The 14,150-nt window shown below is 36.7% G+C and overlaps 1 protein-coding gene across 2 annotated transcripts in view; it reads right to left on the bottom strand.

Moving 5' to 3' along the window:
- Positions 1–14,150, bottom strand: part of LOC117916165 (sodium/hydrogen exchanger 8) — a 70,937-nt gene that overhangs the window by 43,422 nt on the left and 13,365 nt on the right. For both annotated transcript variants that reach the window (XM_034832063.1, XM_034832070.1), the window contains one exon: positions 9,148–9,203. In XM_034832063.1, the coding sequence (XP_034687954.1) occupies positions 9,148–9,203 (56 nt within the window). The remainder of the gene's footprint in view (positions 1–9,147; positions 9,204–14,150) is intronic.

Here is a 14,150-nt window from a genome sequence, read left to right as displayed (position 1 = left end):
AATGGCTATCACATGGTGACTGTAGGAATTGACTAACCACACTTACAGGAAAAGAAATGTCTGGACGAGTAATGGTGAGGTAGTTCAGTTTACCTACAAGTCGCCGATATCTCCCAGGATCTCCTAAAGGCTCCCCCTGTCCTGGTATAAGTTTGACATTTGGATCCATAGGACTGTCTACCGGTTTACAGTCTAACATACCGGTTTCTTCCAAGATGTCTAAAGCATACTTCCTTTGGGAAAGAACCACACCGGAACTGGATTAAGCTATCTCAATCCCTAAGAAATACTTGAATTTCCCCAAGTCTTTAGTCTGAAAGTGGGTGAAAAGGTGTTGCTTTAGTTTCTGAATACCATTCTGATCACTGCCTGCAATGACGATGTCGTCCACATAAACTACCAGATAAATACATTGCCCCGAAAAGTTATGATGATAGAAAACGGAATGGTCTGTTGTACTGCAGAACATGCCAAACTCCTGAACGACAGAACTAAAACGACTAAACCATGCTCGAGGAGATTGTTTCAAGCCATATAGAGAACGGCGTAACCTGCACACTAAACCAGACTCCCCCTGAGCAACAAAACCAAGTGGTTTCTCTATATAAACTTCCTCAGCAAGATCCCCATGAAGGAAAGCATTTTTAATATCTAACTGATAAAGAGACCAAGAACGCATAGCAACCATGGAGAGCAATAGACGAACAGAAGCTATCTTGGCAACAGGAGAGAAAGTGTCACCATAATCAGAACCATAAACCTGAATATAGCCTTTAGCAACCAAGCGGGCCTTAAGGCGATCAACCTGACCATCAGGGCTAACCTTAACTGTGTAGACCCAACGACAACCAACTGTAGATTTACCAGAGGGTAAAACAACAAGATCCCAAGTGCCATTGGAGTGTAAAGCAGCCATTTCATCTACCATTGCCTGTCGCCAGCCTGGATGGGAAAGAGCCTCAGGGGTGCTCTTGAGAAGAGAAACAAAAGATATAGCAGAAACAAATGCAGAATAGGGTGAAGATAATCGATGGTAACTCAAAAAATTGTAAATGGGATGAGGATTACGAGTAGATCGATTACCTTTCCAAAGAGCAATGGGTAAGTCAGCAGAAGGAGACAGAGTTGAGACAGGAGAAGCCGAAGGGATAGGAAGTGAGTCAGCAGGTACCTCGGCTAAAGAAAGAGGAATAGCGACACGATGACGGCAATGATAAACTTGAAGTGGGCGAGAAGGCACTGCATCAGGTAAGGAGATAATGGGAAGGGGTAAGACTTCAGAAACATGAAGAGACTCAGAGATGGAGAAGAATGGTGAGTCCTCAAAGAAAGTGACATCAGCGGAGAGAAAGTAGCGATGAGTCTCAGAGGAATAACAATGATAACCCTTTTGAAGTCTGGAATATCCCAAGAAGATGCATTTTGTGGCTCTGGCAGAAAGTTTGTCCTGTTCGGGAGTGAGAATATGAACAAAGCAAGTACAACCAAAAACACGAGGAGGAAGGAAATAAAGTGGTTGGTCAGGGAAAAAAAGGGAATGAGGAATCTGATCGTGTAATACAGATGATGGCATACGATTAATCAAATAACATGCTGTAAAAACAGTGTCCCCCCCAAAAACGAAAAGGAACATGACTATGGAGAAGGAGAATACGAGTTGTCTCAACAAGATGTCGATTCTTACGTTCAACTACCCCATTTTGTTGAGGAGTATGAGCACAAGAAAACTGATGAATGATCCCATGTTGGGACATAAATGAAGTAAATGGTGTAGAAAAAATATTCCCTGGCATTGTCACTGCACAACACACGAATAGAAATATTGAACTGGGTTTGGATTTCAACATAAAATTTATGAAAAATAGAGAATAACTCAGCTCAATTTTTCATTAAAAATAACCAAGTACATCGAGAATAGTCATCAATGAAAGTGACAAAATACTGAAATCCTAAAGTAGACGCGGTCCGACAAGGACCCCAAACATCATTGTGGACAAGTTCAAAAGAAGACTTTGCCCGATTATTCAAACACTTTGGGAACAAGACACGAGTATGTTTTCCAAGCTGACAGGACTCACACGCAAGCGACGACAAAGATGAAAAACTAGGGACCATTTTATGGAACTTGGATAGACAGGGTGGCCCAGGCGACTGTGGATGAGAAGGAGAGCATCAGTGGAAATGCAAACTGCAGGAGTTGAAGGCGCGGTGAGATGATGGAGGCCTTGAGACTCACGTCCTATGCCAATCGTCTTCCCCGTACTCCGGTCCTGCAAGGTCACAAATTTATCAGAGAAAGTGATAGAACATTTAAGAGTGCGAATTATTTTGCTGATGGAAATAAGATTAAAAGGACACTCAGGGGCATAAAGGACAGAATGGAGAGGTAAGGAAGGGAGAGGATGAGCGAAACCAAAACCTTTAGCCATAGTTTGGGAACCATTAGCTAAAGTAACAGTAGGTAAGGTAGATGTAGTAGTAATAGAAGAGAAAAGATCCTTATTACCAAATATGTGATCAGAAGTGCTAGAATCTAGAATCCAAGGTCCAAGAGAAGATGTGTGGATAAGACAAAGCAGAAGCATTACCAGTCTGGGCAACAGAAGCAACAGAAGCTGACTTGGTGGCCTGATAGCGGAGATAGTCATCATACTCACTGTCAGTGAGGGAAATACACTGAGATGTGGAGGAATTGGGAGGCTGAGGCGACTGAGGATCAGATGACTGGGCCACGTGGGCAGTGCGGGGAGGCCGCCCATGTAACTGATAACACCGATCACGAGTGTGGCCAAACTTATTGCAATAGGTGCAATGAGGACGTTGGCCTCTACCTCGGTTACCACTGCGTCCTCTTCGAGAGCTAGTTTGAGAAACTAACACAGAAGAATCTGAAGTGTTATCCGATGGCAAAGTCTGAGTGGAGGAGATACGGAGGAGGCGAGCAAACACATCATCCAAGGATGGAACGGAGGAACTGCCAAGAATCTGATCGCGGACGGTCTCGAGATCTAGACGGAGGCCAATAAGCGTAAGAACCATGAAGAACTTGTCAATCTGTGTTCGTTGATCCCCAACATCAGTAGTAAGAGGCATCACGGTCAAGAATTCCTCCTTAAGAGAGGCAATCTGGCCAACATAAGTAGATAAATCCATGTCTTGTTGTCTGACATTGACAATAGAAGAAGCCACCTTATAAAGACGTTGGATATCATTCGTGTATAGCCCTTTCGCCTGATTCCAAAATTTAAAGCATGTTTTGTAGGCCCGAAGATGAAGCAGAATCTTAGGATCAACTGATTGCCATAACACACTACATAACTGTGCATCTATCTTCCTCCATTGTATTCTGTCAACCTCAGGGATATCCGCATCTTGCGTAACAAGGTGATCCTCATAACCTTGACCCATAAACCAAAGCTCCACAGAGGCAAATCAGGACAAATAATTTTCACTCCCAATCAATTTCTCCGAAGTAATCATAGGAGATCCAGATATGACAGAGGAATTAGTGAAACTTTTAGTAGTCATATCTACTTACCTGGTGAACGAAATACGTTTGGATCGAAGAGAGCCCTAATACGGCTTATCGCGGACTTCCTAAGACACGTGCAGGGCTCGGGGTGGAGAGGAAGTCACCGGAGGTCGTCGAAAAGGCGGTTTAGAAGGCCGGCGGAGACAAAAAACCCAAAAAAATGCACTTTTAAGGCTCAGATGACACAAGCGCAGATGGAGGGTGGCTAAACTGCGTTAGGCGAGGCTGGAAGTGGAAGCGCGTGGTTGGAAAGTGCCCCACGCGCCCTCACGCGCCGGCGCGTGAGAAGAGACGCGCATGGCCGGCGCGTGGCTGGGATTCTTCCTCCGGTGCTTTGAGAAAAGTTGAAGATCTCCTCCTTGCGCACCTGATGGTATGGTCGGTGTCGGAAAAGGACTTCGTCAGAAAAGGTTGCCGGAAAAGTTGCCCTCGGTGAGGGTTTTCTGACGGCGATACGGTTGATCGGAAGCTTTAGGAGATGGGAAGGGTGACCGGAATGAAACACGGTCACTGAAAGATTTCCCAGAATGGATTCACGGATAAACCGGAAATAATTAGGGTTTTTTTTCTCCCTAGGCTCTGATACCATGTGAAGAGAGAGAGAGAAAAGGGAGAATCCCTAATTATTGTTATTGAAAAACTGTAAAGAATACACATTTGACTTGGGTATATATATACATGTTAGTGGGACCCACAATACAATAAGGAAAGAAAAGGAAAAGTAAATAACCTAAATAATTATACACTATCTAACACATAGGAAGTAGCATCATTATTACAAAATGAAATTATTGACCAAAAACCTAGATCTTAGATAAGAACAACCTAACTAAACCTAACTACACCACACAAAAAGAGTTCATCTACAATCATATTTTGACATTTTTAAATGAAATTTAAAGCAATGTAAGTCAGTTTTGAAAGACAATCATGGGAACATCTGAAATACAATTAAACCTCTTTTATGAAATAGTTTCACTGGCTGGAAAATCAAATTTTAATCCAAAGTCAATTAAAAAAAAAAAAAAACATTTATATTGATGTGGTTCCAAAATTCCCTAAATTTCCATAAGTGCCAAATTTATGCAGTAAACTCAATTTAAACAGAAAATGACTTTATGTCACAAGATAGGAAAAGAGAATTCAATTTCTATTAACCCAAAAAGAAAATTGAAGGGCACAAGATATTAATGGGAAGGAAAATCGATATTTCAAATATTATAACAGATTCCAATCTGTCCTTTACCCTCATCAAATATAACCAGATATCAACCAGGTGCTTCTAAGTGCACCATATTATATAATGCACCTAGGTTTTCTTTGTCCTCTCAAATTCAAGGGATGAAAAAAATACCAACTCATCAAAAAACAACAGCTGGTTTGCCACAAGAAACAATTCAAGATCAATCTCCCACAAATTACCATACACAAATAGATGATCTATAATTTCCAATTGATCTTCACTTAGTACACTGAGCTTATGTGGAGCTGCTCCCCTTCAAGATCACATACTCACAAGACAAATACATGGGTAGCTACATCTCTGCTCATGAAAACATCACAAGTCTTCCCATGAGAGGAATCAATCCATGATGGGCTCAAGACTAGGCAAATAGCCATAGAGCAACAAACATAAAAGTGGTTGTCACATGATGCACCACCAAATTGAACCTCCTGGGCTTGATCCACTTAGTTGCTGCAGACATACATATAGTTTCCAACTAAACAGTTCCTAACGCTGTTTTCATTTGTTTTTTCACAGCCTGGAACTAATCTACCTATTAGTCTTTGTAACACATGAACAAACCATATTAGCACTTAGCAAACCACCACATGTTGTATATGATTATATAGCCAGACTCATCTCAAGTGAAAAAAGCCTCCTGATCCTCAAGGTCTCTTATTAAGCCACATTATCACTTTATTTTATGATAAAAATTAATTGATCATAAACTCTGCTCATTTCAAACATCAAATTAAAATAACAATAATAATAAAATAAATAAAACTTCCCTTATTCATCCAATATAACAAAAAAATCAGTCTCTAACTCAAAATCCACCTTGTATTTTCCATTCACCTTCCGTTCATCCATTTTTATTTCAGGATATCCCTTCAACATCTCCCCCCACCTCTTTTTTTTTTTTCTTTGTTTTTTATATCAAATCATTGAATAAAAAATAACAAGAACAAAAGAAGAATCTGGTCCCTCACTGCAAATGCCAAAATGCATTTCACATTCTCACACTCATATCAATCTTTTATTTTCCATCTTTCACATTTTAGTCTACCATTTTTTTCTTTTTCTGGTTCTTTTCTTTCTCAATAAATCCTAACCCTAATCCCTCTCTTATGCTTTCAATATTTTATTTTTATCTTTTTGATAGGTAAAATAAAGAAATTATATTAACAACGTTGAGCAAAAGAATCTATCAAAAGAAAAAAACAACATTGAGCAAAAGCACACCAAAGAACACAAGTTGTATACAACGGATGCTAGAATGAAAAAAACAAAAAACAAAAAACAAAAAGGGCAACAAAAACAAAATCCCCTTCATGAGGACCCGAATCAATCTACAAAAATCTATGATAGTTAGGGACTCCCCATCAATATATAACCTAACCTACAACAAAAAATTACAAAGAAAAGTAAGTTTTAATGATTAATCAGACATTTCTCTATTTTTTAAATATATTTGGTTCGTCTCCTTTCATAATGTCCATAATACATATAGCGAGGGAACCCTCCAAAAAATATTTTATTTTTATATATTTTTCAATTCAACTTATTTCATTATTTATCTTTTTAACTTTAAAAAATTATTTAAATTAATTATGTAGGCACGATAGCATTGACAATGGAAATTATTAGATTATTTGACACTAACATAGTTCTCATTGTTTAATGTATTGTTTTTTGTTATTACACATTTATACATATTTTGTTAATATTATAAAAATTTTTACTTTATTAACTTCTTTCGATTATTACATATATTAATATGTCATTTTGTGAAAAGGCACTAAGGATCATGGAAGCCGTTTTCCACCACAACTTTCTCTTCTTGTAAATAAATTAATCTCTTCTTCTAATCATTCTTATCTTTCCAACAATGCATCTCAATATTCCATTTGGCTGCACTAACTTTATCGATGCTTGACTACTCAACTTTTGTACCCTAAACAACAAATCAAATAAAAGCCATCTCATAAAGTCTCCCTTAATTTGGCATGTCTCCCATGATCAAAGCACTTGAAAATACTTTTCCCTTCACATATCTGATTCCACTTTCATATGCGACTTCTCTTCAATTATTTCTCTCCATACAAGGGATGGATATGAAATGCAAAGGGTGATTTCTTCTAGGAGGCATTAAAGTACCTTTCTTTAAAAAAAATTTCTCACTCCACTAAATAATTTTCAAGTATTCTCTTTCTTACTTCCCAAATAAAAGGAACAGAGATTAGAAGCATAACTCTACAAAGCCATTGGCCATGCCTATTAATGAATCCATAGGAGAAATGACTAAAAAAGGAGGTGACATCATGTAGGACAATGCCAAGGTAGCACTTGCAATTAAACTATGGTGGACTAGGCCTTTACCCTATCAGGATTTGTGGCAGAGAATGTGAAAGGGTTATGACACAAGAAAGTACATCCAAGAAGAAGAAAGAGAAGAAAGAAAAACCTTATAATCTCACCAATGTCTTCTAATTTATATCACCTAGAAGCAGCAATAATGGAATCTCACAATTAAATAGAAGAAAGAGAAATAAACCTTAAGTTTCACTAAGACTTTCTAGGTGTCATACATAAAAGAGAATATAATTGAAATTTCACTAATAAAATTTGCAAAAGGTCTCATCATTCATGTTGTTTTCCTTTTATATCAATTAGCTTCATTAATAGGCTATAAAAATAAATAAAAACTTTAAAAACTCAATAAAGTCATTAAAAAGAAAAAAACTAACATACTCGTAGCCTCCTAAGACCTTATTTCTTTTCTCTAGAACTTTTGAACCTTCTAAACAATGAAATTAAAACATAAGATCAAAATTTTTGAAAATAGAAATTAAGAAGAAAGAAACTTTGCCTATAAATAACAATAAATAAATAAAACCTTCTCACAACAAGAAATCATTAGAAATAAATATTTTCAAATCCTAAATATAACTTAAATAGGAATATCTAAAATACACAGCATTGCGACAAAAAGTCCAAACCCTTGGATTACTCAATAAAATTTAACTATAAATATTTTTTCAGCCTTTTTAAGGAGGCATTGGCCAACTCTGTTTGTTTGCATTCTCTCATTTGAAAAAGAATTTTTTTAAAAAATAAGAAAATTAAAAAAGGAAAAATAAAAAATAAAAAGACTCTCTTTGCCATTGCATTCAAAATTGAAACCCCAAAAATGTCCATCATTTAGAGAAGAGATCAAAAATCCAAGATTTGACTATTTAAAGACTGAACAGCTGTGGGAATATAACCATTCAAGTAAAATATCCAATTCAATAATTATCCAAACTTTTAATATTTTGATATGGTTCCACATAATATTAATGGAGAGGAAAGGAATTTATTGACTGAGTTTTCCAAGGGGTCAATAAAATTCTGTACTTGTCATTTTTGGAACAATTAGTATGATGTGTACTGTGGTTTCATAACCTAACAGCTTAAACTTCTAGGAAAGTTGTTAGCTTAACATGGTATCAGGACTACAAGTCTCAAGTTAGAGTCTCTCCTACAACTATAGGCCTCATCTATTTATCTACTACCACGATTGATTTGTCTCACCATCACCTACCTATCTATTTATCTATTACTACAATGATATGATCTCCCCATCACCTCAGGGTCTGGGGCCTATCTACTGCTGCTATTGATTTGTCTCCCCACAAGCAGGTACGTGGAACATACTATCTATTTATCAACTGCTGCTACTGATTTGCCATACCATCATGTGCGGCCATGGGGCCTATCCACTGTTGCAGTTGATTTGTCTCCCACATGTGGCTATGGGGCCATATGTGAGGAAGGATTTCAGTCCCATAAACAAGCATCATATTTACACAGATATGCAGCATTCAAAGTGTATTGGATTCTCCTTGCAACCTCTTCCAAGTCAACAAGAACTTATTAATTCTCTGTTTAACAACTTCACAAAATCATTCAATACATCACATCCAATCAAAAAATGAAAAGCTCTATCAAGAAATTCTGGAGAAAATGTCACGGAACTTTTTTAACATAAATACATTAGTCAGGAGAAACAATTAACCAACATATGCTACAGCTAAGTTGGATTCTGACAGCCAAAGAAACACAGAATTTTCATTTTACTCACTAAAGGGCCCCATTGTCACTCTACAGCCTCATTTTGACCTCAGCCAATACTGTAATTTGTTCCATGTTAAATAAAACTTTGACACCCTATGCACCCTATCCTCATGTAAGCATTATTTTCATTTATTTGAAACCCCAACTAATCTCATTTTGTGGTTTTCATTACAAAAGTAATGGTGCATAGAAGAAAAAGCATCTTATCCACACAACACACCCACACACACCAACAGGGATCAACAACAGCATATTTGAAGTCAAGGAGGACTACCATGGTTTTTGAAAATATCATTGCTTCCCAGAACACCTTCTGCTATAACAACTCCACTGTGAAAGCAGAAGAGCAAAACAAAGAAATTCAATACATGTATCACAATATTAAAAATGCAATACTGCAAGTTACTGCTAAAGGGTTATCTCCAGTTAAACAATAAAAATAAAAACGCTTTTTGCTGAAATATTAAATATTATGTCCTTTGTATTTAGTTTTGCAAAATAATATAATTGGCAGGCATTAAATTTTTAAAAATTCCATATTAATCATTATATATAAAAGAAAGGAGAATCTATGCCAACAATGAACTTTCTGCTACTAAGTTAATGGATACTCTTGTCCATGGCTTTAGTGGGACTATTCCTCTACTGAATGAATTTAGAAGGGTTTCTTTACTCCATTGTTGGGACCTTTTGATGCAGTGACAAAGTGGCAATTATGTCATCACCATATGGAAACCAGATGGCCTAGTTAGAAAGAGATATATTGAAGATTGTTTGTATAGAAGAGAACTGAATTGACATGATTTATATGTTTAGAAAGTTGTGTTTTGTCTAGTAAAACACATGTTGGAATTTACATCACCTACCTGGTATTTTGTGGTGTAGTTGGAAGTTGAAATATACCTAATATTAGGTGTAGGAAAAAGAAAAGTATGGTGTAGAGAAGTTGTAACCTGGAAACTTTGAACTTTGTTGTTTTCAATTATGTTATGATTATGGCAGTATAGGCTCCATTTTCTTCTTCTTTGTTCTTAGTTGTGTGTCCTTGTGTAATTTCTTCCTCATACCATCACCTTCCCAATATTAGTTGGTATGAGAGCTAGTGCCAAACTCTTGGCCTTGCTTCTTTTCATGTTGACAAGAAGAAATAGTGGAAGACATTGTAATCATATGATGAGAGATTTGACAAACAAAAGAGAAGATGAACTTGAAGCACTTGGAACACAAGTCTAGTAACTTATCATGTGACTTAGACTCCAATAAGCTCATAATAGGCATGATGCCCAAGCAGTGGGTATAGTAGTAAAGAATTCAATAGGAACCCATTCAACCAGCATGAGGAAATTCAGTTGGGGAATTAATCATGGTATATCAAGACTGATTTACTGGAGTTCTGTGGTCATCCTCACCCCAAAGAGCCTCTTGAGTTCACCTAGTTTCATTAAGAAGTTTTTCTATAATAAGAAAACTCTTGAAAAATCAAAAAGTGAAGCTGGTAAAAACAAGGCTTCAATGATATGCTTTGGCATGGTTCAACAAGGTCCAAGAGATAAGGTTCTCTAAAGAAGGCCTAAGATATCCTCTTGGGCAAAAGTGAAGTCTAGGCTTAAGAAGAAATTTCTTCCATTGGATTTTGCTCAAACTATTTTTTTTCCAAATTTCCCAACCTCCACCAGGAATTTAAAAGTGTGTTCGGTTGGACCATAATGTTTATAAAGTCATGACACAATGGTATCCAAGAAACTGAAGAAAAACTTGCTACAAGATATGGTAATTGAAAGCACCAATTCTTCAATAAGTGGAAATGAACAGGATATAGAGGGTGAATGATGCCTACCATCTAGCCTTGAAACTGGAGGCTAACTTGGAGATTAGTGGATGTTCAGGGTCTATCTTCCAAAGGGGAATCTTCATATGGTGGAGGCAGTAGTGGATTTGAAATGTGAGCAAAAATTATGCAAAATTAGTCCTTACAAAATAGTGTTGGAAATCAACCTAGCCATACAAATGACCCTATTACTTCAAGTGTGGAAAAATGAGTCATTGTCAAAATGAGTGTCCAGAAAGTCAACTAGACACATATGTGGCCTTTGATGATGAAGAGGACAATAAAGATTTGGAGAGAGGAGATGATTTCAAATGAGAGGAGATTGAAGTCAAAGAAGGAAAGATTTTGGTGACCCATAAGGCACTTGCCACTCTTGAAATTTATTATAATGAAGATTGGTTTTACTCCAATATCTTCAAAACTCATTACAAACCCCCTGAAAAGTGTACATAGTTGTTACTGATAGCAGACCTAGTGAAAAAATTGTTTCTCAAAAAATGATGAACAAGATCAAGTTCCAAGAGCCCTACCATGAGCCTCACCAAATTGCATAGTTCAAGAAAGCAAATGGGACATTGCTTTCACAATCTTGGAGCTTGCTTAGGATGTTTATCAAGTCCTTGGCATTTTCAGCTAGACAGTGTTTATTATCTGTAGTCTTTTTAACTGGAATCTTGACAAGGATTTTGGGAACAAAATATACAGCAGTTCAGCCATTCACAATTCAGTTACTTTCATCAGTGTTTCTGGAGTTAGCACATAGCGTATTCATGGAATTCTATAAGCATGACTCATATGGCTGTGGAACTGTACCATTATGGTCAGTTGAAAATAGGAGTACCCATCTCTAATTTTTGCCTGCATTGCAAGGCCCCATGGATTTTTTTTTTTTTTAAAAAAAAAAAAAGAAAGAAAGAAAGAAAGAAAAACCCTCTGAGAATTAAGAAATGATTGTACAATAATAGTTAGTAATAATCAATCTAGCTAGTTGTGTGGTGAAAGGAGATCTTATGCGCAGTCAATCAGGGGGATTTTTCCAAGTGAAATATACGTATTGTTTTGCTTGGAAGTCTGAAGATTTTTCCTTCCAGAAGGTTGCAGTTGCTTTATGAGATGGATTGCATTGATTCTGATGGCTGATCCATACATGACTGCAGCAAAGTTCAATTTACTATCAGCAGGAGGAAACCCATCAAAGGTTCTGCTAAAGCTAGGCCTAATCATAAAACTTTGCTCAAAATCAACCTTGTCTGAAGTAGCAGAGTGGTCCTTGACTAGCAGTGTATCTAATCAATTGTCTTTTACTAAAGATAACAGGTCTAAAATGGGATGCTGCATATCCAGTCTCATCACTCATCTGTGCTTTAGAAGGCAAGGTGCAAGGAGTCAGATTCGCCAGTTCAAATGCTTTAGAACCAAAATTGAATTACAAATATTCAAGCTCATCCTACTTTTAATATTTAAGATTTTTCAGACTGTTATAGAGAATTAGATACAAACTCATGGGCAAGTTCTTTTTGCCCTGGAGTACAATGCACTACCAAAGTGGCAGTCATGTGCAATGGAAGAACAAAGACCAAACTTTATTTATTATGTTTAGTAAGTTGTATTTTGTGTCTAGTAAGTTGCAGCAGAGTGCAAGTGGGTGTTCACAATAGAGTACAAGGTGGATGGTTCTCTTGAGAGATAAAAGGTCAGACTCATTACCAAAGGCTATACTCAGACGTATGGAGTAGATTACCAAGAGACTTTTGCACCAGTAGCTAAGATGAACATTGTGAGAGTTTTACTCTCTTTGGCTGCCCAATTTGACTAGGAATTACAATAGTTTGATGTGAAAAATGCATTCTTACATGGAAAGCTCAAAGAAGAAATTTATATGGATCTGCCACTTGGTTTTAACATGCACTTGAAAGGAAAAAAATGTATGTAAATTGAAGAAAGCATTGTATGGGCTAAAACAATCTCCATGGACTTGGTTTGGAAGATTTGCTAAAGTCATGATAATTGTTGGCTATAAACAAAACCACGGCGACCACACCTTACATGTTAAACACTCGACCTCAGGGGGAGTAACTGCCTTATTGGTTTATGTGGATGATATAATAATGATTGGAAATGATCTTACAGAAAAAGAAGCATTGAAGAGGTTTAGCAAAAGTGTTTGAAATAAAGGAGCTTAGAAAACTAAAGTATTTATTAGGAATTGAAGTGGCTCACTCAAAAAGGAGAATTTTTGTCTCCCAACAGAAGTATGTTCTTAACTTATTGCAGGAGATAGGAAAAATAGGATGTACACCGACTGATACACCAATTGATCCGAATCATAAGCTTGGAGAAGCAAGTGAGGATGCAGCTGTAGACAAGGGTATGTACCAAAAATTGGTCGGTAGGCTGATCTACCTCTCAATACACAACCAGACATAGCCTATGAAATCAGTCTAGTGAGTCAATTTATGCATAACTTGAAAGAAGTTCTTCCACAGACTAGATACACAATCCTCCACTAGCTAAGAGCAACTCCAAGAAAAGGAATTTTGTTTATGAAAAGCATTGAGCTATCATTAGAGGCCTATACTGATACAAATTATGCAAGATTAGTTGTTGATCGAAGGTTTACTACAACTTATTACACTTTTCTTGGAGGGAACTTAGTAACTTGGAGGAGTAAGAAATAGAATGTTGTTGCAAGATCTAGTATTAAAGTAGAGTTTCGTGCAATGACTCAAGGAAGCTGTGAGTTGATTTGGCTCAAGATTATCTTGAAGGACTTTAAGATTAAGTGGGAAACACCAATGAGACTTTATTGCGACAATAAGTCAGTCATTAACATTGCATATAACTTGGTACAACATGACAAAACCAAGCATGTGGAAGTAGACAGACATTTTATTAAGGAGAAGTTGGATAGTGACTTAATTTGTACACCATATGGGTCCCTTGGAGGTCAATTAGCTGATGTCATAACAAAAGGATTAAATAATGCCTAATTTCAAGAAATCATGATCAAGTTAGAATGAATAATATTTATTGACCAACTTGAAGAGGAGTGTTGAAAATTATTATAATTGTACACACAGTTGTATATCCTCATGTTAAAGATTATTACAACTATATGCACAGCTATATATCCTCTACAACTGTATATTACAGTTGTAACATATAATTGAGTGTGTGTATAGCTTTGTGTGTATATTTCTGTATATAATCTGATTTGTAAGGATATTTAATAGAGTACTTTCTAATTCTTTCCTTATTCTTTCTTTTCCTAGGGTTGTATACTTTTAAAATATGAATGAGAAATACAATTTTTCTCCATAATGGCCATAACATTTCCTTTAGCAAAAATTTGACATATGCTCTTTGGGGCTAGAGTATGTCAATTGATCACATAATAGGTAGATTTGTAACTCAAGGATTGAAGAGGTAATCTTGATAGGTGATAACAC

Source organism: Vitis riparia, chromosome 1 (assembly GCF_004353265.1).
Source record: "Vitis riparia cultivar Riparia Gloire de Montpellier isolate 1030 chromosome 1, EGFV_Vit.rip_1.0, whole genome shotgun sequence".
Taxonomy (NCBI): Eukaryota; Viridiplantae; Streptophyta; class Magnoliopsida; order Vitales; family Vitaceae; genus Vitis; species Vitis riparia.
The sequence above is the reverse complement of the archived record's forward strand: the minus strand, read 5'-3'. Positions and strand labels throughout refer to the sequence as shown.